We start from the raw sequence: 25,448 nt of genomic DNA on the forward strand, positions 1-25,448 counted from the left end.
TCCTATTGGCTAGAGCAGGCACCCAATCAGAGGGCGGGAGACGGCCGCCGCCTCGCGCGGCCGTACCGGCAGGGGGCGACTGCAGCGCGTCGCGTGCGCGACCGTTAAACGGCAGCGCCAAGGGGCGGAGCTGAGCTGTGGCGCGGAGCGGGGCGGAGGACAGGTGGGTTGGGGTGCGGGGCTCCCCGTTGCCGTGCTCGTGAGGAGAAGCGTAGGTATAGAGCGAGGCCCTGCTTGGCGTGCCCTGCCCACCGCGTAACCGGTGCTGCTGGCTTCGTACGGTCCTGCAGTGATGCGGCGTGCGCTGCCGGTGCCGCCGTCCCGGCCTGCTGTGGCCCAGCATGGCAGCGCTGAGTCCGGCCGTGGGTAAAAGGCAAGAAGCCAGAGCGAGGTTACGTAACCTGTTACCTACTGAACGAACGCTTAGCAGGAATGGAAGCGGGAGGCGTGCTTACACCGAGCTGTGACAGCGTTGCGTTGCCAAAAGAAAAACACCATAAAAACACGTAATTAAGTGTTAAGAGATAGCAGGGGATTCAGAATCAGCGGATGGGAGGAGTCAGTGGGGAAAGAAAAAGGTTAGTGGCAGATCGGTCACTTCTTTAGATCCACGTTTGTGTGCTTGTGTAGCTGTGTGGAGGCTGCTCTGAAAGTAATGCCTCCTATTTTACGATGTTGCCCAGCGATGTCAGAGGTGGATGTTGGTGGTATGGCAGCAGAAGTTGAGCTTTCCCACCAATATTCCATTCCATGTTGTTGCCATGTGACAGATGGCAGCACAGGGGCAGCCTGACGAATAGCATCTGACATGGAAGTGTGGATGAAGTGAAGGCGTGGAATTGAATTCCCCCATGCGGGAAAAATGGCACCCATTGACATTGATCAGTGCTTGTTGAACGTTTTTAGAGACCAACCAGTGGATGCAAGCACGGTGAGGCAGTGCTGGTGTGTTTCAGCAGCAGGTCACTGTAAGATATTATTCTGTTAACTTCTGTGTCTCAAAGCTTGCTGGGGACACAGATGGACTCGCCTCTACTGGTGGAGACTTTATTCAGCATGGCATGCAGGCTCTTGTTCGTCACTGTTGATAATGCACTGCTTGTGGTGATGACTATGTTGAAAAAAGTGGTTTTTCTTGGTGTGGTTTTTTTTTTTCTTTTTTTTCCTAGCTGATAATCCGCTCAAATAATTTTAATGTGCTCTTTGTTGTATGGAAATGAATAGGAGGCATTACTTTTGGAGCAACCTATGCATGAACATCAGCAACATTGCAGAACTTGTGAGCATAATTTAACTGAAAAAAATACTTTTATTTCTTAGCAAAGTCAGTACCTTGCCTGGTAGTTATCACTGTTACTACGGCTTACCAGGCATTTGCTGTTATTCACTTAAGAGGACTTGGATGAGTGCTGCTTCCCAGTCTGTTAGATTCTTCTAATTATAAAAGTGCTGAGAAGCAGAGTGTACATTGCTTTGCTCTGTGCATAGATCTGTGTGTGTTGAGAGTTGGCAAACTGGTAAGTTTCCAAAGTCATTGTAGAACTGGTGTCTGGGTGCTGCACTTTCTCACTGTGCTGAGAGTGATGGTTCTGGTAGATTCAATAGAAAAGCATCCCATGCTGTAACCAGGGGAAACATTGTTATGAATTAGCATCATGAACTTAAACAGCAGCCTTCCTACCTTTTGTGTATAGTGCTGTAATGAATATACTGCAACTGCGTGCTGGTAATACTGCTACGAAATAGCTGCAGGTGGGTTTGTAAGGTGATCGTACTGAAGCACAGCTGCCAGGCAAGAGATTGTGTAAATTACAGGAGCGGGGAAAAGAAATAAAATTATAAAGCATTTTAGGTTATTAATTTTTTTTTTTTTTTTTTTTTGAGTTGTGACTCAGGTGAGCTGACAGCTCTGTAGGTCCTAAACAAATTATCCTCTCTTAAGGGAAAGGATTTGTTAGATAGCATAGTGTTTTCCATTAGGGAAATAAAAAATATTTCACTAGGAAGCCTGGAGAATTCTCACTTTTCAGCCATGGTTTATTTTCTGGTTGTTGGAAACATTTGAGATACCGATGTGAACCCCTTCTTTTTTGATGCCCTGTTAATGTTCTGTGTCGGTATGTTTGGCTTATAAGACATATCTAATACATTGCAATTCAATCCTGTGTTCTGAAACTCTGCACGTTTGTCCATTGCTAGTAGAGAAAAATTCTAATTACATCTTAGTTGACAGTTTTGTTAAGGAATGGCTGATGTGAACCCATTCCTGTCCTAAATAGGCATTTTGGCTCTGAAGGGATGTCAGATAGAAAAGATAGTTTTGTCACTGAAGTCCAACAATGTGTTTATTTTCATTGGCTTCCATAACAGTGAGAGGCTTTCTCTCTACTACTCCCTGCTACTGCTTTATATGTTTTCTTGCACCTGGGTATTGCTAAATGCTGATCAGATTTCATTAGCAAAGCAGAGAGTTGAGCAGGACAAAGCTGGAGCCTCAGGTTTTGATGTCAGTCCCCCTAAGTACTCCTTTCCTTGAGGAGTGCATTGTAGAATAGCAAGAGGAACTTACTGTACATTGCTGTCAGAACTATTCATATAAATGAAGTATTCTTAACACAACTGTTTCCAGAGATGCCAGTGCTGTATTCTATTTTGATGCTGCTTTAGGTAACTTGAAGTTCACTGCTGAAGTCATGTATATATGGGCACACAGTCAAAGGTCAAGAAAAACAAACATAAGGTTGAGCTTAGAGGCACTGAATCGCTAAGTCACACCTGGACCCGGACAGGCATTACTGCATACTAGAATGTTTTCCTTACGCAAACAAATCTGTTGCCTAATCACAAAGGTTTTGGTTTCCCTGTGTACACAGGTTGTGTTGCTCTCAAACGAGCTCATGGAAATGACCAGGTGGTTTAAATTGAAATGTTACTTAGCAGATGCTTTCTGAATGGATTCCTGCACACTTCAAATTGCTCACTGCTGAATACTGGTCAAGTTGGCTTTTAGGAAAAATGAGGGGAAAAAAAAAAACAAACAAAGAAAGAAAAACTATACCAGTATTGAGGATTGATTATTACCTGCCTTTCATTCTGGAATTGAAGCTAGTGTGCCTGCACTTCTTTTTTTTTAAGTAGAAAACTACTTTTGATGTGACATGAATAAGAGTAAAAGTGGGAGCAGTTTAAGACTGGTCTCTGTTTCCATTGAACTCCTCCCAGTGAGAGCTAGAGAAAGCTTGTCATATTTGCTTTGGAACAGTCAGGGTGCTGTGGGTCACAAGGATTGAAAAACACAGTATTTTAGCACATTCTTTCCTGGATTAGTGTTACCAAAAAAGAAATACATCTAAAAAGTTGGTAATTGATCTTGAATACTGGAGGCCATCACTATCTAACATCAGCACATCTCTCCTTCGTGCTCTTACATCTCTGGTGATATCCAACATTTAAGTTCTTAATGCTACTTAACGCAGGTAACAAATACTGAACTCTCATTAATCTTATGTGTAAGTACAGGATGCAGTCAGGGTGTCAAAAAGGCTACATGGGGAGCCCATATCGGAGAGGGTGCCCCAGCCTTCCAGGTTGTGTAATTCTTCATTTGTTTCTGCTGCTCAGCCTCTGAAGTTTGGAGCATAAAGGGATTTCTCCAGTGTGTTCTTTTTAAGGAAGCTGCTATTGAGGTCTGGGGAATCAAACCATGTGGGAAAAGAATTAAATCTAAGAAAAGCTCAGTAATGCAACTTTTTTGCATTTTGTTTGGATTCTTGCTTTGTTGTTGTTATCAGAAAGTGTGTTACCTTACCTGTCTGCGCTGTGCAGGAGGAATGTGGATCTGAATTGCACTCAGCATTTTTATAGATGTTGGAAAAAAGCCAAATGAATCTATTTATCACTTGTGCAGAGCGAGAATAAAATGAAAATTTGGAATCCATCAGGACAGCCATTCCTGTGATAGAAAAACAGATAAATGCAGTAGTTTCAAATTTTTTTTTGGCAGTTATCTAAATGGTAAAATGGTATGTGCTGTTACTTGTCTCCTAAATACCGCGTTCAAGTCATTTTAGGAATTGCTACTTGTAAACCACCACCCTTACCAGCTGGGGGAGGAAGCGCACATTTGTGAGCTGCTTTTAGCTTTTCCCAGAGATATTTTGTTACGTGGTGCAATAGATCTATAGACAAACAAGAACTAAAGGGAGATCAAGCAAGGAGACAGTGCAACTATACATGTAGCAAAAAGCAGTTAGAGTGAAGTTCTGTCAATACACAGTATGCACGTCTTTGGTCAGGAATTTGAAAACAACACGCTCAGTTCAAACACTGCAGAGTCTCAGTTACAGTCCATATTTAATATTAAATTTAAATTCCTGGCACGAGTTGTCACTGAAGCTCTCCCCTCCACACCTGTTTGGGTTTTTTTGCTCTAGATTTATGGCACACGACATGGTGGATCTGTGCTGGAAGCTGTCTGTCTGCTTTTTCTGCTATCAAGTTGTCTCAGGAAGAGTTAAGCAGGAGGCACGTTACGTGGCTGCTGTGTATGAACATGAGTCCATCCTGAGTCCTAACCCAACAGCCCTCACTGATCGACGGTCTGCGCTGGAACTCATGGGCAGAAACCTGGACATCTATGACCAGCAAGTTGCGGCTGCTGCAAGACAGGTAGTGGCTCAGCAGCAGTTGTGTGTGTCCTGTGTATGTATACAGTAAGTGCTATTTGAGGATAAGCTTTCACGTTTGTGTTCCCAGGCAACTACAGCCATATTTATATACATAAGTATGATCTGTTTTCTCAGTCATTCTGACCTGCCAGCAGCTCTGAAAAAAATGAAGCCAATTAGCAGCTTGTCCGACTTGAGTTATTCCAAGCTTGGAAAAATGTACCTGTAGCTATTTAGTATAGGGAAATTAATTTTCTATTTTAATCTGGATGCCCAGCTCCTTTCTGTTTTCTTCAATGGATTGTTTTTATTAAAAGATTTTCTGTCTTGGCTTTGGTTTTATTCCAGCACTCTCAATGGAAATTCCTGCATGTTTCTAAATACCGAAGTTTAATGCCTTGGAAATGAATGTTCCACCATTAACAGCTTTGTGGAAGTAAAGTTTTCCATTCCTCTCTCCTTCCCTCCGTGGGCTGGTACTCAGTCTAAATATATTCCGAGGAGAAAGAGTGGTATTTCTGGCAGTTCTTATGCACAGCCTCCTTTCCTCCTGATGAAGTCTCAATGTGGTTCTAGCCCAGAGGAAATAGTCTTTACTGTCCCTATGCAGAGAAGAAATGACTTGCAAGTTACACAAGTTATACAAATCTTATTTTTTTTTTTTTGGAACAGAACAACTACCAGTTTTGCTAACTTCAGGATGTGGATTTTTTTGTTTTTGTTTGAGAAATTCGGGTTATGAGGCCTTGCAGTCCAGAAACACGATAGCTATTTTAATGCAGTTCTGTATTTGAGATGACATAAATGATCCCAAAGCAGTAGCAAAGGTAGCACATTTGAAGGGACTTGTGAGAAGTCGTGGGGATGTGAGTGACTGATGCTCTGTCTGATTTAAAAGGCATTAATATTTTGTAATAAGGACAGCTGTCCCATAGTTTTAGGCAGCACCAGCCTAGACCTGCGATGGCTGCATGGCTGCTAAAGCATGTACTGCTGCCATAGTCAAACTGTTTCTGAAAACTACTGCCAGTGCCCTCTCCAACCCTACATACCTAACTGAGGCTGTGCTCAAGTTGTGCTGCACCTTTGATACAGTTGCTGCATATTTGATGCAGATACTGCACCTCTGATAGACCTCATCCACAAATGGCATAGTTCTGGAAACAAGTCTTTAACCTGAATGATAATATTCTCATGACTATTCTATGACTATTTCTCTATTTCAGGAGAATGCAAATAACACCAAATCAGTTATTTCTCGAGGTGAAGTTAGGAGTCAGGTTAAATGAGTTTGTTTCTTAAGCACAGTTACATTTACCATGTTTGTTAAAGAAAGGATGTTTTCAAACAGCATTCAAATCAAAACCTACTTGAGTTACCTTAACTTTCCTTAGCTCTCTTTAGCCAAAATATTGCCTTTTTTTTCATTCCATACTTAGGTTGGTTTTGCTATTTCTACAAAACATGCCTTTGTTTTACACACAGGGAGCACAGATCATTGTTTTTCCTGAAGATGGAATCCACGGCTTCAACTTCACAAGAAGATCAATTTATCCTTACTTAGACTTTGTTCCGCATTCCGACTCTGTGAAGTGGAATCCATGCAGAGAGAAGTATTTGTTCAGTGACACAGAGGTAAATATAGGAACATTTTCTGTAGAGAAGGGGAATAACTAAAAGCTACATTTGTGCTGCAAGTGCACAAATCTAGTTTTGCTTAGGGAATTAAAAAAGAACCGTAACAACTCCTAGTCACCGGATTGTTTTAATGGACTCTGTTCATGCTGGTTTCATTCTTAGAAAACTTTGGTTAGATATATGGAAGAAGTTCAGCTTGTTTATGAGTCTTATTGGCTTTTAAACTCCCTCTCCCCAACCTATGAAAGGGCACTCTAATAAGATACATCACTAGTAGTTTGGGATTTTGACTGTTGTTTTAATAAAACAATATTGTACTATTGTCATTTCTGATGCCTCCTTGTTACTCTGTTTTAATAGTCCAAGCGTTCTGTGGGTGCAATGACTTCAGAACATTCTGACTCATTTAACTGTCTATGAATTGATTTGCTCATGAAACAGGAAAGGACCTGCAATAGTGTAATAGAAGCCACAGTTCAACATAGGTGGTGTGTAATTACAAATTGCAGAAATAGTATTTTCATCTACTTTTCTGGATCTAATGTTAAAGTAACTGTGCCATGCTTAGGAATACAAGCTATTTATTCCTCTAATGTTAACAGTAATCAATACACTGAAACTAAGTAGTTATTTATATGCCTGCTAAGATAGCAGAGTTTGGGTTTAAACAATGCAGTGGTAAATTCTGACCTACTCTGGCCTATTGGTTGTTACTGCTGATATCATACACAAACAAGCAAAAGTTCAGTTTGACATTCAGGTCCTTGGTTTGCAGTACTGGAAGGCTCTGGATTTTGTTGCAGCTAACCCAGGTTCAGTACCCTTGCTAATGCTAATGCACATTCTCATTTCAGCATAACTGCAGAAAATCACATCAAAAATGTTCTGAAGCTATAAGTTTTCTATAAACACATAGCTTTACAGGGGTAGCCCACCAATGTGGGAAGAGCTATTAAAAATATCTGCACAGTCTGAGTGAAGGTGGCTGATAGATCTGAATGGTACAGTGCTACGGAGAGAAATCCCAAGTGCTCTGGGCCTCAGAAGCCACTAAACTGTGTTTTTCCTGAGCGATACACTCACCTTCTCAGCAACACTATGTAGTGTAGGAGTGAACCTTGGGAAAATGATTTCAGTTCTAATGAATTATTTGTACTTGTTCAGATTTAGCTTCAAATAGCTGCACTGTGGTGCTTCAGGTCGGGCAGTCACAGCTTCAAAGAAAATAAATGGCAGTTAATATACAGCTTTCTCTGGGCTGGAGGAAACGTGCCAACAGTACAGCCTGCAACGTTCAGTATTTCTGTTCTGCAACTGAGCAAAAAGCATTTACATCTCTGCTTCTGGGGGTTGTAGCTAGTGATTTTTAAAAATAAGTTTAGAATAAAAATACTAAAGTAGTTGCAGGAACAAACTGCTGCAGGTGCAAATAATCAGTATCAGAAATCTGCTTTTCTAAAGCTGCACGCAAATCAGCTACACTGTCTGCTCAAAGGTTTCAGTTGTCTTACGGTGTTTTAAAGCCACTGATGTTCCAAGCAATGGCCAGAAGCTACTGAAAATTAAAGCCCTTAAAGTGGTGAGATTTATGTATTTACTTACTTTGCAGGAAATAAAAATTAGATAATTTTTCAATTGGTATTTGAAGTACTTTTTGGTCTAGAAAACAATGATTTCCAATATCTTTCATCATGAAGATGTCATTATGTTTACGTTTTACAGATAAATTCAAGTGTATATACATTCCAGTTGCAAATAGTAATTTGAAAAGCATTAAATATATTGCTGAAGTAAAACTTCCTCTCCATTTTCTGGTTCTGTAGGTTCTTCAACGTCTGAGCTGCATGGCACTGAAGAACAAAATATTCCTGGTGGCAAACTTAGGAACTAAGCAACCCTGTGAGCACACAGATCCTCACTGTCCACGTGATGGAAGATACCAGTTCAATACCAACGTGGTGTTCAACGATGCTGGTACACTGGTGGCCACGTACCGTAAACACAATCTGTATTTTGAATATGCTTTCGATACCCCTCCAGAGCCTGACTATCAGCTCTTTGATACCCCTTTTGCTGGCAAGTTTGGTATGTTTACTTGCTTTGACATACTCTTCTTTGAGCCAGCAGTGAATCTAATCAGACAATACAATGTAAAACAGATCGTCTATCCGACTGCCTGGATGAACCAGCTCCCACTCCTGTCTGCTGTAGAATTTCAACAAGCTTTTGCAACAGCTTTCAGTGTCAATATTTTAGCAGCTAATATCCACCACCCTACCCTGGGCATGACAGGGAGTGGCATATACACTCCTGTCAAATCATTTATCTACCACAACATGGACAGTTACGGTGGCAAGCTCATAGTAGCAGAAATTCCTGTCATTAGCACAGATTACAAAACCGATCTGGAGCATAATGAAAGATTCAGAGAGAACGTGCATCATTCATGCACTACTTCTACAAGTACCTCAGGGGGTGACCAAGTTTGCTTTACGGAAGGACAGGAGGCCCATGGCAAAGTATCAGAAAAAGGAAACGAACAGTCGCCTCCCCTGTTCTATGCAGAAATGATGTATGACAATTTTACTTTTGTTCCTGTATGGGCGGAAAAAGGAGAACTTCAGGTTTGTGCCAATACTCTTTGTTGCTACTTAAATTATAAGAGAGATGTTTTAACTGATGAATTATACGCTTTGGGAGTTTTTGACGGGCTCCACACAGTGAATGGCATTTACTACGTCCAGGCCTGTGCATTAGTGAAGTGTGGAGGTCTCAGCTTTAGCACTTGTGGGCAGGAGGTTACACATGCCACTGCTCTGATAGATTTCCAGCTATGGGGAAATATGAGTACTCCTTATATCTTTCCTTTGCTGCTGACGTCTGGTATTACCTTGGACTTTGCTGATCACATGGGCTGGAAAAACAACCACTATTTCCTAAGCAAAAATAGAACTACTAATGGCCTACTGACAGCTGCTCTGTATGGACGATGGTATGAAAAGGACTAGCACAGATATTTAACTGCATCAGATTTTCAGAGTCTATATCTTACCAGGAACTGTTGAATAGCTGTACTTCAGAATCTTCAGGTATGTTTGTTACACGACTGTCTAATAGATCCTACATTTGAAATGATGACCAAAGAGACTACAAACCAAGCGTGTACCTTGGGAGCTTACGTCTTTCCACAAGTAAGTGAATTGCCTTGCAAGTCTAAAGGCTTGTTACAGTGTGTTTGAGATACCTTATATTAGGAAAATAATCTCATTTCAACTGAATTTGCCTCTTTTAATTTAGTTCTTTGGTTCTCTGGGGTTCTGGTGGGAGTGGAAATGAAAGAAGTAGAAAACCATTAAAAAGGGAAAAAAAAGTAGGAAAGGGAATGGCATTGATTACACAAATATATGCAAGAAAATAGATGCATATACCTTGAATAGCATCAGGTTCTGACTTCTGGTTAGAGTGCTAAGGTTTTTTCCTTACTCTCACTCCCTTCCCCCGGCTCCCATTTGAAATCTTTACAATTTACTGGCCACTTGCTTGGCTGTTAGCATCCTCAGTGAGTTATTTCTTACTTTTAATAGTAACTAAGCAAGTGTTACCACTGTGAACATCTGTGGAACAACAGTCTGGGAAGGAGTGTATCAACTGCTACACTGAAACACTAGCCTTCATGAAGGCATAATTTCCATGCTCCTGTGCAAGATGTTTAAATAAAGCTCAACAACGAATCAGCAACTATGTTAGGTACTACTTTAGCACTCTGACTTTCCCATTTTTAAAGAGAAGTCATCGCATGCCTGTTTTGACTTTGAGACAATTCAAACATTGTAAATTCATTCAGTAAGAGCTGTGAAAAGCAGATAATGAATTGTGGGACAGTAGGGTTTCTACATAAACTGTGTGCCAGGTGGCAGTTCCTGCTGTTGAAACACAGCATTCTTTCCACAGCCATAGCTAGATTGGATGCTATAAATACTGTCATGCAACGACAAACTATTACTGCAGTGGAGGTGCTTGCAAAAGGATGTTTAAGGGATATTATTTTGGCCTTAAAATTAAAGAAAATAATTTCTTCTGAACCATTACAACTTTGGGGCTCTCATGGCTGTTATAACTTCATCCGTGTAATAGCTGTTAAGTAACTGACTAATAAACACAATTGTTCCTTTGGGGCATCCTTGTCTTCCAGGTGCTAAATCTGTTGTCCTAGTTGCTGGGAGGAGCTGTGAACAGGAGATGTGTAATTCTCAGTTTGGCTGAGGCAGTTCCAAAATGTGTTCAAACTCAAAGAACTGCAGCAAGAAGTGTATTATACTCTGCTCAACAATCTGCTTTGGACAAATTCACTTTCAGGTTTCATAAAGGAAAACAGTCATACCATTTTCTGAAAAAGGGAGAAGCCCTTAGGAAAGCTGAAGGTCACACAGGCAGAAGAAACATACCCATATGACCATCATTTCCCTTCAATGGATATAAACAGTTTTAGTGAAGCTTCCTAAATGTTTTCTCTCTGGGAGGGAAATCAAAACAGAAAGAGTGGACTTTCTGCCATCCAAGAAACAGATCTTAAATCAAGAACAGCTTTAAATCAACAGATTATTTTTAATGTGCTCAGGATGTGGAAGATGTTTGTACTGCGACAAAAGAAACAATGTGAGAAGGAGCAGGGAACGCTGTCTGTGAGGCATCTTGATACTGCCGAGGGAGATCAGCAAATCAGAAAAGCCCTGGCCAGCTAGGAGTAACAGCACACAAGCCAGAAGTATTAGGGGCTTCTGTATAAGGGATCTGGTGCTGAGTTATCCAGGTAGTTGTGAGGATACTCTGAATATGCTGAAAGCATCTGCCAGAAAATACAGCAAAGAACAGGACTTTGGAGTTCAGTTCCTGAGAGGCATGTGAACAGGCTCAGAATGTCAGAAACTGGTAATGGAGTGGGACAAGCAGTTCAGAACAAAGATCTTCAGAACACGCGCAGTTGGTGCAAGCTTGTACAAGTAGACCTTTACAGGGAGATGACTAGATTAAAGTGACTGAGCAGCAAGAGGCTGCTGCAACCACCACAGAACAGAGGTGCAAAACCTCGTGTGGCTTGGCCCAGCCTTGCCCAGGCTGGGGCCTTTCTTGTAGTATTAATACCCTGGCATCACAGAAAGCCCAAGAGGAGCTTGAGTAATGGACGTTTGGCAGGGAAGAGGAGATAAATAAGAGGGAATGAAACATTACATTTTGCTTTAAAACTGTTACAGTGTCTGAGGCTGAGACATCAGTGTCAGTCCTTCCGAGCTGCGATGCAGTGAGAAGAAAAATCTGTACATTTGTCACTGAAAAGGCTTGGAAGCGAGGGCTTCTTTTGTTCTGTTGTGAATTGGAAGAGCTAAATTTCTGATCACTGCTACTGCAATTTTAACTTACAAGAGAATGTGTTTTTAAATGTTTAATGATATTAATGAATTTAAGACAGCTTGAAAGATTCCTCAGGTTCCATATTATTCAACCATGTTCACAGTTACATGGTGAAATACTGCAATACTCAGCTTGAAAATTGTTAAAATGCAGTACAGGAAGACAGGGAATTCAGTTTCCCATGGTATACAGTGAGTATGGAAGCACTGATAATTTAGACATTGCTTTGTTTGAAGTAAAGCATCAATGCTACAAAATCGGGACGCCAGGTTGGAAAGAGTTCCATCAGGTGAGAGATGAGTCAAAACAGGAAAAACAAAACCACGCTGCAGTTTGGGGATGTTAGTCAAGGCTAACTTTGTTCCCCAGGGAAAAGAAGCAAGACGTTTTGCTGAGCTTCAGATGACTGAAACAGCTGAAAGAAATACTCTTCCCAATGGCTGAAATGTCAGTTTTTCTTTCAGTAGGTTGGTAAGGATGTGTGGATCACAGTAAGGGCCTGCCTGTAGGGCTGTACATGACAGTTTTCTTAAGAACAACCAGTTGTTTTGACGCTTCACATGGATACATCTGGTTCCTTCCTTAACAATCTTCAAAATATATGGATATTATAGTGAGAAGGACAACGTGAAAATAAAGCTAAAGCTTCATCTTAACAAGGGAAATGAACAGATCTGTATTACGTCTATATTTAGAATCTCTGGTTTAAGTCTGTAAAGACCAAGGTTTCGTAAATTCTTACCTTGTCCAATTCATGCAGTTGTCACAGCTGCTGACTTATAAAGCGTTTCATTCCTGAACTGGAAGAACTTTTCTTCAACCATCCATCAACTTCTGCAGCATATTAAAGGAAAAGGAAGTTGTCACCAGTCATTAGAGATTACTGCAAGCAGCCATAATTACCAGTTATCTCTGATTTAAGAATTTATATGAATTCACTGGATAAACTTCAAGAATTTCAATACTTGCTGTTTGTCAACTGATCTTAAAATGTACTTAATGGAGTTTAAATACAGATCTCTGGAAATGGTGTTCAAAGTACTTGTTAGCACTCGATAAAAGCCATTCACTCCAAAGATAATACTCTGCATCTAGTCTGGATAGTTCAGGGAGGATCATCATCACAGATGAACACTTTTAAAGCAAACAACACAGTGGCCTTTGCATTGAGAAGTGGCTAAGTACCACCAACAGAGTGGACAAAGCGGGGAGTGAGGAGACCATTCCTGCGCCTGCAGGCAGAGAACCTTACAGCCCTCCCTCCCCTCACTGCTGTACGCCACTCTGAGCAAAGAGCACGCCCTCCACTTCTGCAGAACTGCTGCTGCTTTTAACATAGCTTTCTGCTTTTAAGATGTGAACCTCACTCTTCCAAATACGGAGTTAGGATTACAAGCTCCCCTGACACATCTGGCACTGTTAAGATGTTTAATTGCATGTTTAGTCGTGGAACTTCTCACAACTATCTGCTCTCAATGGTATTCACTTCTGCTTAGAAGGTTTTACTGAGCTCTCTCAAACTAGAATGTAAACAGAAAATGATATCTGGATTATTACAATATTTCTTGCTTTTAAATGGACAGAATCTTTGGGAAGACAGGAAGCTAATTCATTCTTAAAAACATGATTATGGGTCTGAAGAACTTATGAATGTTATCAGTGAGACATAACATAACAGCTTTGGGTTTTTTTAGCACCCTTTTTTCAGATGTTAACTGGAGCGAAATTTTATATGGCTGTTTTGGAGGAATCCAGGTGCTGGATAAGTAATAAGTAGTAGGAAGAAATAATGAAGTAGGAGGCAAGACTTTAGACAATGTTACAAGGAAAAACTTCATTACAGAGGGGTCACTCCTGAAAGAGGAAAAAGGACAACCAAAAAAAAAAAAAAAAAAAAAAAGGAAGAAAAAAGCTGAACTCTTGATTGTGTCAGGATCAGGCACACCAACACAGCACTCTATGAAAACAAGTTACTCAGTCCAGTAAGTTCTGTGCTAACTTGGCTTTTTCTACTGCATAATGTTTATCCTGAGAACTGAATAACCCATAAAACACAGCAGCAGCCAGAGTGCACAGAAAGCTGATCAGAGCTGGTTGTTGTCATTACTGAAGTCCCTTCATTTTTTTTTCCCCTAGCATAAGAAGGGTTTATTTTATCCCACTACACTGAATCAGCGATCCAGCTGAGTCCTGCTCTTTTCTGGTGAAAACTCAAGTGGTTGTTTGGATGTAGGGAAAAAAGAAGAGGATGCAGTACCATTCTCTGGAAAGCAGCAGACCTGCATTCAGGTATGAAGATTAAAAAAACCCGAGGACACCGCCTGCAGGCAGTATTGTTTTACAGAACCAAGGAACCTTCTGTTTCTTGACCTCTCATTAGGAAAGCAGACAAGAGCAGTGAGTTTTTTAAACAAACTTTGTTCAATTTTAGGAATCATTTTCTAGTAAGAGTCCCACTTACCACTTACCCACTTACAAGGCACAACTGCTGTCCTGTCCATTAAGTAAATTCATGCAAACAGAGATATCCAGGCTCCCTGGGTAAACTCTAAATGATAACACGCAACTCTGAATTCCTAAACAGAGTTAACAACTTGTAGGAAAAATCAAACATCTCAAAAACTTGACAGCTCCATTACAGAAACATCTAACTGTTACCTTCCCAATAGCGCAGGTGCTACTTGCCATTCTGATACAAGTGAGGATGCATGGTTCCATGCTGTTTCAACCCCGCTATTTAGATAGATGGAGTGAATCTCAAAACAGACCAACACGGACCCAAAATGTCAGTCGCTCCCACGGAGTACTTTGAGAGACCAGAGGGAAGCAAACAGAGATCACCATCGCCCTGAAGTCATCTAATTCTGTTCCAAGACAAACACTGCATATGCAAACAACAAACACAGGCACAAATGGTTAAGAAAGGGGTACTTAGAAGAAAGCCTAGAGGAGTAATTAATAATCTAACATTTAGGGTTACCTGAAATTCCAATAGCTCACCTTCAGTTTAGGATTACAAAGCCTTTGGAAAGCAGATCTTATAAATTCTAACAGTTCAACAAAAGAGACTTTGCCATTAGTGCTTAATAGATACAAATAAATTATTCCTTAGTAGAACTCACATTTGGGTTTTATTATATTCCGTAAAATATACAAGAATCTTGAAGTACTGAAAGAGTGCAGGTAAATACAGTATTCAAGCAGTCACTATTTCTATGTACATGCTCATTAATTCTTCAAAAAAACCCACAAAATTATCAAACAGATCAAAATATTGTCCCGTGTTTCCACTTTATGTTCAGAAAACCAGCTGATAATTTACAATATCATAAAGATTTCCAGTTTCACAATACAAAAAGGATAAAAAGGAAATTTGAATCGGTTTGCAGTAATTTATTTGTACTTTACCAGGACACGCAAGGATTCCTTGCACGTACATAAGCCATTTCACTTGAAAAGTAACAGTTGTAGTTAAAGCAGAGCCAAATAAAGTAAATATGCATATTTAACAATGAGACTTCAGCTTGCTTATGTCACTTTTTCATTCTTCAGGCAATTAAAAAAATGCAGTAGTCTGTTATAAATAAAAAAGATAAAAATCTTCAGGTGAGGCTGAACTACATTAGGGGACCTGCTTCTGCTGTTCATTTCTAAATGGAGCACAACAAAGATACACAGCTCTTCCCACAGACCAGACACTGTACTTCTTTCTAATAGGGAAATATACTTTTAAATTCACCTCCCCCCGCCCCGGCAACTCCAGGATTCAAAAAAAAAAGAAAAAAAAAGAAGTGCTAGGGATTTACAATTCCACCTTTACGTGCAATCTTTTCGGTGTAAGGGAGAGGACCAATCGTTGCAAAGAATTCTCAGTCCCAGTTCTGGGGTTATGGAGACATTTCCATTCTCTTTATGCAGTTTCATAGTTTCCAAGTTACGTATTTTAAATTAAAAAAAAAAAAATCTCAATTCAAACCACCAAAGTTTAACAGTCTAAACCTGTGCAACAATGTCCGTTTCCCTCCCCCATCTCCCACCCTTCCCTTGTTTATTACACTGTACATTTTTCACCCTGACTTCACCTTGTTAGCTGGTTTAGTTTTACTATTAGAAAAGTACGACAAGTTCCATTTTCATGTTGTCAAAAAGAAAAAGAAAACAAAACTTAAACATAAATCTGCTTTCTTTCATGGTACATTTAATAGTGCTGGAAGGTTTTTAGATGGTAAACAAAAAGAAAAAAGTCAACACTTGAAACCAAATCTAAGCTTCTTTCCCAGAAGTAATTAAGGTTTGGTTAAATTAACTTTTCAAAGAATCTATTCCAGTTTCCACAACAATGTATTTAATTAAAAAACAAAAACAAAAACAACCTTTTAAGTTATTTGGTCCTTTGGCAGTTTGCAGCACAAACAATGCCTACTGTACCAAACGCTTTTATTGCCTTCAAAATGATTTTCGTTTTATTGACAATATTTAAATCTAGTATCCTCTGTGTTGTACAACAGTGTCGTTCATTTACATCAACGAGGGTGCCCAGTCTGCAGAAGTTACTCCTGGCACCAGAAACAGAACGGTAGAACAGTTCAATAAAGCAGTTTTGACATTCTTCAAATTTTTTTTGCCACGGTTTCCAAGAATTTATTCAAGAATTTCTGCTTCGTCTGCAAAATATGCTCTTAAAAATCCTTCCAGAGTCTCATGGATTTTGTTTTATGCAACCACAATAAAAAGCATCTTCCAAAGGTCGGTCCTCTTTTTGCATTCCAATTCCAACAGCTTTTTTCAAAAGCCCAGATGTGACGACTTCCAGCATTAGGGGTCACTCTTCAGCCCTACGAAATGCAGCGTTCAATAGGTCTCGGAATCTGAGTCATTGAGTTCGTCTTCTTCTGTATAGGGGTAGCCATCCTCCCTGCCAATATTGTTGAAAGTACAGTAAGAGCTATGATCACTCCTCATGATTGGCAAGGAATCGAAGGTGACAGTTTTAGAGGTGTTGGTGTAATGATTAATGGCATTGAACGTAAGGGAAGGCAATGCGCTGCTTGATGAAACGGGCATCATCGTGGCCAGGATGAGCGCGAGGCAATCAGCCACATCCTTGTTGGGTGCACAGGCCAGAGCTGGTGTGTAACCTGGGAGCCGAGAAAAACACAACAACAATGTACAAATGTGCTCAAGGTCGTGTCATCTTTCAGCTGCAAAAACATTTCATTTTACTTAGTTCCACACTGTTTGAAAAGGGCCATAAAATTAAATACATCATAAGGTTTTTTGTTTTGTTCGTTTGTTTGTTTTTACAGCTTTCAGTTACAAATGCGTCCCAGAAGTCAGAGTTCTTTGGAACAGAGATGTCAGGGTTTTTCAAACAGTCAGATGTTCTCAGCCAACCACAAAGCCTGGTTCTGGAAACGGTGAGGAAGTCAACTGGCCAAGGGGATGGAACTAAGTGCACTCACCAGAGAGTCACTGCAGAAACTACACAACATGAAATATTTCTTCACCCTGAAGCTTGCCTATCGCTGTCCATCACAGCATGAGCACAACCGCAGGTGACAGCTAATTCTGCTGAGCAGACTAATGGCCATGTGCATTTGAGAGCCTGAAGTCCCACACTACTCCCACTTCACAGCTTGAAGGTGTACAGCATCTAAGTTACTGGAATGCATTTCATAATGCACAGCGTTATGGTAAGCCACATGATAGGCTTCTATTCAGATACTTGGAAAGCATGAAAAATGAGATAATGCTTATTTTACCAGCAAGTATTGCAACCACTAAGGAATCACCTTCATTGCAGAAATGATCCAGGTCAGGTTTTAGGACACGGTTCAGAAATAGTTACCACGAGGTGAAAGCACACTGCACAGAATTTATAAACAGACAGGCCCCTGGTGGAAATTCATTGCGGCTAGGACATAAGCAAACAGCAAGCAAGAGACAGCCTCGACTAAACAGCTCAGAGTCAACAGTGACAGTCTGCAGAAGCAGTGGAAGAAGTGGGTATTTCAGGTAAGACAATACTCATTCACCTCTGGAACAGAGCATCCCACTTTGTCTTAAAAAATAAAATTGAAGGTCAACAAAAAAACCTGTTTCTGTAAAAAAACAACCACAACTCTAAAGCCCAGAACTTACACTAATATTCAGGTTTAGATCTTGAGCTTCCATAACTAGGAATGAAACACCATATTCTAGTTTTTTCCCTCGCTCTCTCTCACCTCAAAGTATTCATGGCTTTGTCTACACAGCGCTCTGAGATGGGACATTCACCTCAGAGTATTCTCTATGAATACTCTCAAGGCTGCTCGAGATTTTATAAGCAGTGTAATTGCTGTTAGAAAGAAATGCTAGGAACCACAGAGAGGAATTAGATTAGGTGGCACTGAGGAGTTGCCTTAAATTTAAAATATTAGCAGATTTAAAGAGAAGCGTAAACGTTAGTTAGATCCTCCGGCTTCCAGAGAACTTGACTTCTGTATGGACAACTATTATGTCAAAGATTCACCCAGCACGGCACTGATGGGCTGCACGTGACGAACCCACAGAAAACACAGATGATGTCTCCAGTTGGCATACTTGTGATGAGAAGCCGAAACTCAAAAAAAAATGTTTCCCTGTATTTACATTCTAGGCAGTTTCATTTAGCAGCTACCCTTTACCCTATTTCAGGGGAGGAATGATCCTTAAATCTCCCATGTCAATTTAAGCAGTGCAATTTGAGAAGCCCTGTAAAAGGAAAGTCACAGCAAACATCAAGGGAGGACAAGCTGTCCAAAAGGGAAATCTAGTTAGAACTATTAATCAGGCACGTCCTGTCTGAAAAAGACAAAAAAATCCCACAAAAATGTAACAAAACAAGAAAACAACCATAAAAAAAACCCCAAAAACCAAAACAACAACAACCCCGAAACAGCTATTGCTTTTAGTTACAAGGCATATTGAAATCATAGATTTAATATGTGGAAATATGTAAATAAGAAGTCGGTAGGTCTCATGTACTTGTGTCCTTACAAGGTCTGGGATTTATTCTGAGATTTTAAAAATTCCATTACGTTTTCTTACTCACGTGTGACAAAAAGCTCTAGCGAGCCAGAAGCTTGAGACCCAGTAACAGATCTGTAATTCACACTCACTTTTAAAAGCCAACACCAATACATCTACCCCAGACAAAATGGGTGGCCATTCCATCCAGCTTAACAAGTGAAAGTTTTACTCTACCTTGACTATTACGTTTTTCTGTTTCCAATACACCCGTGTATTCATAGTACACACATTTTCAGACCATACACTTATACCAAATATTTCCACCATGAGCTGCATTGTTCTGAAAGCTTCCCTTCCCCTCTGCTAAAATGACCCATCATCAACATGCTGCTTTTTCTAGGGGGGAACCTACTGGAAGGTTCATATGAAATTTCCACACAGTTACTGCGTTCAGTGAGTTGAGTTTAAAAGCAGAGCTGCTTATGGGGAAACAAAGTTAAATTCATGCTTACCGTTTTCATCCACAGCAAGTACACTTGCTCCCTTTCCTAAGAGTTCTTGAACTACAACTGTTAGTCCATTTCGAGCAGCAACATGCAGAGGTCTGTGAAGACAAACAAACTGGTAGATAAACCTTAGAACAAAACGTAATACACAAGGCAGATAAAATGCATTGCGTTGAATGATTACTGACGTATTTTTACTTGTATGTTATTTATACATTACCAAATATAGGAGATACAAAGCGGAGATGGGAAAAACTAACAAAGCCAGTTTCTTGCTGCAGACAATTAAGACAGAAATAGTTCTGTATTTTCATTATTATTTTTTATTAGTGGAACCACATGTGAAGAAGTAGCTGCTGGAAATGATCCACCTGCTTATGAGTTTCATCACAATAAAAAATTAGTCACCTATACCATCCTGTTAATAAACCCTTCATTGAATGGTTTTAATAGATCGTGTCACATCTGAGATCTCTGTGTCACCAGCAATAATCATCAGAATACAAATATTGGTACATTATTTATTGCATATTAATGCTCCAAGACACGCAGAAGCATTTCATCAATCTCCCTTCCAGAAACCACCACATTCCTTCGTGACCAGAGATAAAAAATTCAGACTGCATAAAGCAAGGAGAAAAACAAATTACTTTTGAAAACCTCAATCTATTAACCATGTCTTGTGTGGTGTCTGGATGTATCAAGGAAAGTGCAACTTTACCACACCTACTCTGATTACATCTTTTTAAAATGAAACAGTTTTCCAGAATCGATTCCCACTGGTTTAAAGAATCCTACCACCACTCTGCAGGAAACAGAGTAATCAGCTTCCTTCCACTCTGCTTTCTCTTGCCTATCTCTCAGAATAGTTGGTAAGACTGTAGGGGTTTGAACATGGCAGATTCCGGAAGGGATGCAAGGCCAGAGAAATGTACGAGTTACTTGGAAGTTTTGGTGTTTATTCTAAATGCTCTGTGTGATAACATTCTAAAGGAATCCAAGAATTCATGTGGCGTAACTTAGCTACTTCTCAGGTGTCAAGTATTGCCTACAACACAAATACTTTCTTCAAAAGGAAAAAAAAATAAAAATGCAGAAAAGTTATTTTAGTAGCTCATTCTGAAATACATTTCACAGTACAACTTAGGCATTCTAAGCTTTCCCTATAACTGTGCTAACAAAATAGGCTGAATTCTATTTGAAGGTAGATCTTCAGGAAGCACTGAGAATCCTGAGGGTGGTCAGGCATGGAACAGCCTTCTGAGGGCAGTGCTCATGGCCCCAGCATGCTGGAGTTCAAGGAGCATTTGGACCATGCTCTCCAACATACAACTTGAGTTTTGGGCGGTTCTTTGTGGAGCCCAGAGTTGGACTTCATGATCCATCCTTGTGGGTCCCTTCCAACTTGGAAGGTCTCAAAATTAGGTCTCAATTATATTGAGAATATAATGTAGAATGATAAAACAATATTGAATGGAAAACAAAGTCTGCCATCTCAGTAATAGATAAATTTACCAACAGAAAGCATGCTGAATAATACAAGCACACTTAGCTAGGTTTTGATGGTTAGCTATGGAAAAAAAAACATAATTTGCCTCCAATGAATTTTAAAAAACCTGAATTTTAAGTGAAAAATTATTCAGTTTGTAAAACAAATACACTGGTGTGCAGATAATCTCAACGGATTGCAGTAATCTCACACAGGATTCCCTGAATCACAACACATTAAGATTTATTTCTTATCCTTTTCACTCAGCTAAAACTAGAAGTCCAGGTCTGGACAATATACCTACTCACTTCAGGTTGGTCCAACTCCTGGTATTCAGCAATTCAAACAGAATTCAACCAATTTAGAAAAAAAAATCTGCAAAAATATTTCTCTTTATAAGAAAGTCTTAGCAAAACACCCCAAAAAGTAATCTGAAAAAAATCCACTCCCTGGATACATACGTTTGCAAGGCTGCGTTGGTGGCATTGATGAGGTTTCTGTCCGTAATCTTCTCCAGTATTAACAAGGCACTAGTTTCATGACCCTTAATACAGAATAAACATTTGTCACATAGCAAATAACCTTCAAAAAAAGCTTTGAATGCCTTTCCAAAGTAATAAGTTCTTATCACAGAAACATAGAATGGCCTGGGTTGAAAAGGACCTCAAAGATCATCTAGTTTCAACCCCCTGCTACGTGCAGGGTCACCAACCACCAGACCAGGCTGCCCAGAGCCACATCCAGCCTGGCCTTGAATGCCTCTGGGGATGCGGCATCCACAGCCTCCTTGGGCAACCTGTTCCAGTGTGTCACCACCCTCTGTGTGATGAACTTCCTCCCAGTATCTAACCTAAATCTCCCCTTTCTCAGTTTAAAACCATTCCCCCTTGTCCTATCACTATCTACCCTCATAAACAGCCATTCCCCCTCCTGTTTTTATGCTTCTTTCAAGTACTGGAAGGCCTCAATGAGGTCTCCCCAAAGCCTTCTCTTCTCCAAGCTAAACAAGCCCAGTTCCCTCAACCTTTCCTCAAAGGAGAGGTGCTCCAGCCCTCTGATCATCTTAGTGGCCCTCCTCTGGACCCGCTCCAAGAGCTCTGCGTCTTTCTTGCACTGAGGGCCCCAGGCCTGGGCACAGTACTGCAGATGGGGCCTCACAAGAGCCAAGTAGAGGGGGACGATCACCTCCCTCTCCCTGCTGGCCACCCCTTTTTGAATGCAGGTTGGCCTTCTGTGCTGCAAGGGCACTGCTGGGCTGCAAGCAAACACTTATTTGTAAACAATGTTTGGTAACACAAAGTACCAACGAGTACCAGTGAGGTCAGACTATGCACGCACCTTGCTGCAAGCCAAATGGAGCGCTGTGTTCTTACAACTATCTTGCAAAGTCAGATCAGCCTTAGCACTGCTAACCAGCACCTCTGCAAGAAATAAAGGTTTGTATTAAGTAAAAGCACAGTCTGTAAAGTTCTAATAGTTTACATTTGTGCAAAATGAATATCATATTTTAACAAAATATATCCACAATAATCAACTGATAAGGCAACTTCATCTGTGGTAAGATCAACACACTGAACAGGAGAAATAGATACTTTACCAACAGTATTGGTCTGTCCATTTTCTGCAGCCATCATTAAAGGTGTTTTCCCAGAAGCATCTACAGCATTTACTTGAGCATTGTGACTGAGTAGAAGCTGCAGACACTCAACATGATCTGTAAAAGCTGCTGCATGAAGAGGGGTCCTGAAACAGATCACACAGTGACGCTCAGCTGTGCTTTCTACAGACACACGGACTGTCATCAGACCTGACTGTAGGTGCAGAGACTGGGCAGTCACTCCCACTGATCAGATGGGATCAGGAACATTAAGAGCTGTGACTGGTGCCTTCAAGAGATCACCTTCAAGTTTCAAATACATAACTCTTATCTGTGTAGTGCACAGTACAGATAGAACTTGATTCACAAAGGAAAAGTACACATAAAATAATACTCATGAAGTGATGCAATTTTAACCCTGCCTACACAACAAAAAGCCCATTCAGGTTTACTGAATCAGAACTAGATTAAAAAAAATTTTTTTTAACTCAGAATTTAAAACAATCTTTAAAGAATAAATAAGGGGGAAGTAGGAAATAATCTGAGTAGCCATTAAAAAACACAAACAACAGAATTTAGCAGAGTGAATGCAACCACTACATACATTCTTCCACCATGCAGATGCACTCTTACCTTCCCTTTGAATCTGTTGAATTTACAATACCAGCACCTAATGTATCAATTAACATTTCTGCAGCACCTTCATTGTCATTTATCCTATAAAGAATTAAACAAGCTGTTATTTACAGAATGATAAATCTTTTGTTAAATACCATGATTAAGTCTACGAAGAATAATTTTGCTTTTCCTTACACAGCACAATGCAATGGACTGAAAGAATTTCCTTCCATTTTTTGGAAAACTTCTTGTTCCAGGAGAAGTTCTACACAACTGTCGTGACCTGAAGTAAACGCAGAGATAGTTTAAAAAGAAATAAAAAAAGGAAAAGAACTACTTATGATTTAGAAGAAATATTTATCTAAATTAGATTGAGCAATATTTTAAGTTTTAAAGTAGTTGTAAAGTATTAGTAATATCTATCTCAGTGTTAACAATTACACGCATTTAACTGTCAACCCATTTGATGGAGGAGAAGCTCTGCATTAAAAAGAATATGTGCTTGCTAGGAGAAACCAAGTATACAAGAGTGTGAAAACATTTGTATTTCTGTAACTGATGAACCCCACTTTTTCCAAGACTAAGACAATAAAATGAACAATGGGACATTTTATCTGTAACAATCCAACAGAAGCATCTGGGTACTTCTTCACACCTGGAAACCATTTCAACTACAATTCAGTAGTTTGCTTTGTTAAGTTATGAAGATGCTTCCTATTTAAGGCATCCAAAGCTATTTATACATAAACTTCATTTTGTCACTTGTCTTTGCTAATTACAGTTAATACGAAATCAAGTTTGGATGTACATGACTGACTGCAGAATAAAATAAAACGTAAACAATTTGTATTAGTCAAAATGAAAGCTGTCCAGAAATGGCTAGCACCTCCCCAGATACGTTACCAGAAGTGTCTGTTCTTAATTAAACTGTTCTTAATTAAATGATTTCCAGGTCCTGACACAAACATAACACAAACATAACACTGCATCCAGCAACACTAATGCACTGTTTTGTTCCTCAGCTTTTCCCTCTAACTGTTGACTCCCTCTGCAGTTACATCTACATTCTGACATTTAACTTAAGATTTCAGATATGAGATACATGATTTTAAGCAATACAGTATTGGCCCTCAATTCATTGAAAAGGGAGATTTACAAGTATGTGAAGATTACTGTCCTGGAAGTAATAAAAATAAACATGACATAACAGCCCTGTACATTTTCACCCAGAAAATGCCCAACATTATAGAAAAAAATCTTTTCTTTTTGGCTCATTTGATTCTCAATTTTTATTTCATTGTCGAATACTTAATTGAGATTCAGAATGCTTTGATTGTATAGGAAATCCTTTGTGAGACACTATGCCTACAGAGAGATACATTCCCCCCCAGCATGCTTTCATGTTTACCATTATAACAGGCCCAGTGCAGCGATGTATAGCCATGATTGTCTGCTATCGCAGGTATTGCATCCACAGATGTAGCTGACTGCAAGAGAGCTCCTAGAACACCTATATGTCCACATGCAGCTGACAAGTGTATAGGGGTTCGCCCCCTACAGTCTCTTAATAAGGACTTAGCACCATGTTGAAGTAGTGCTTCCACACATTCCTCATGCCCAGTAACTGCCTGAGAGAAAGAAACGAAAGAACAAGTTCGCAAATATTCATGTGGAGTGTCAAGCTGTATAACTGAACTAAGCAAACTGCAGGGAATGTCTTAAATTTTTCAGTAATAATAAAATAAACATAGTTACTGTTTTTAACATTTGGAAACAGCCACTCTGTTGGAAAAGCAGCAATGTACTTTTATATTCACGAGAGGATAATTTATTGGAGTTATACTGAATGAACTACTCATCCCTAGGGCTAGGTCAGTTATCTTTCAAAGATTTAAAAACAACAACAACAAAACAGAAAACCCAAACCTATTTGGCACATATAACAATTTTCTTCCATCCATTAACACGTCCCCCACCCCATGATAAAAAGTCATAGTTCAGGTCTTCTGCAGCCAACAGCTTATAGCAACATTATGAGCCTCAGGAAATCCAACAGAATTCTGAGGTTATGTAGCAAACAAGCAAAAGGTAGCCTTGAAAACAACTAAAAAGACAATTTAAAGCTAAGAATGGCATTATCAAAATAATAAGAAATGAATTAGTGCTACAAACTAAGCCTGTATTTTAACTCAGTGTGTACAATACTGGAAAAGACAGAAAGGCAATATTCTCTTACCCCTCTGTGTAACGCTGTCCTTCCCCACTTATCTTTGGCATCTACGTTTGCTCCCTTGTTGAGAAGTGAATAAACACAGTCTGTGTGCCCATTGAGAACAGACAACATCAAAGGAGTCCTACACAGAGAGAGAAATTAAAGCATAATTTACACGGAAATGTAACAGACCACTGCTCAGCTGAAATATGAAAAACCTGTACACACACACACACACACAATGGCTGAGGTTGGCAGAGATCTCTGGGTCCACCTGGTCCAGCTCCTCCTCCAGCAGGAACACCCAGATCAGGCTACCCAA

At 40.0% G+C, this 25,448-nt stretch overlaps 2 protein-coding genes across 8 annotated transcripts in view; one reads left to right on the top strand and one right to left on the bottom strand.

Annotated features, from left to right (window-relative positions):
- The first annotated feature begins 81 nt into the window (after positions 1-81).
- On the top strand, positions 82-19,205 carry BTD (biotinidase). 6 transcript variants are annotated; one of them, XR_007378353.1, is made up of 6 exons: positions 174-578; positions 4,434-4,668; positions 6,153-6,302; positions 8,129-9,496; positions 13,851-14,003; positions 17,021-19,205. XR_007378353.1 is itself a non-coding variant. In XM_048952206.1 (4 exons), the coding sequence occupies exons 2-4, from the start codon at positions 4,438-4,440 to the stop codon at positions 9,311-9,313; spliced, it is 1,566 nt and encodes a 521-aa protein (XP_048808163.1). In that variant the 5' UTR covers positions 82-163; positions 4,434-4,437; the 3' UTR covers positions 9,314-13,844. The 6 variants fall into 6 exon arrangements, 2 of the variants coding, with proteins under 2 accessions (XP_048808163.1, XP_048808162.1); XR_007378354.1 differs by lacking the exon at positions 13,851-14,003; XR_007378351.1 differs by lacking the exon at positions 17,021-19,205 and having other exon boundaries at positions 13,851-15,320.
- ANKRD28 (ankyrin repeat domain 28) overlaps positions 14,827-25,448 on the bottom strand; it is a 106,753-nt gene continuing 96,131 nt past the window's right edge. For both annotated transcript variants that reach the window (XM_048952203.1, XM_048952202.1), the window contains exons 20-28: positions 25,151-25,268; positions 24,323-24,542; positions 23,110-23,197; positions 22,930-23,013; positions 22,297-22,442; positions 22,038-22,120; positions 21,161-21,243; positions 19,217-19,308; positions 14,827-16,852 (exon numbers count right to left, since the gene is read on the bottom strand). In XM_048952203.1, the coding sequence (XP_048808160.1) occupies positions 16,566-16,852; positions 19,217-19,308; positions 21,161-21,243; positions 22,038-22,120; positions 22,297-22,442; positions 22,930-23,013; positions 23,110-23,197; positions 24,323-24,542; positions 25,151-25,268 (1,201 nt within the window). In that variant the 3' untranslated portion in view covers positions 14,827-16,565. The remainder of the gene's footprint in view (positions 16,853-19,216; positions 19,309-21,160; positions 21,244-22,037; positions 22,121-22,296; positions 22,443-22,929; positions 23,014-23,109; positions 23,198-24,322; positions 24,543-25,150; positions 25,269-25,448) is intronic.

The sequence above is a fragment of the Lagopus muta genome, chromosome 7 (genome assembly GCF_023343835.1).
Source record: "Lagopus muta isolate bLagMut1 chromosome 7, bLagMut1 primary, whole genome shotgun sequence".
In the NCBI taxonomy this organism is placed as follows: Eukaryota; Metazoa; Chordata; class Aves; order Galliformes; family Phasianidae; genus Lagopus; species Lagopus muta.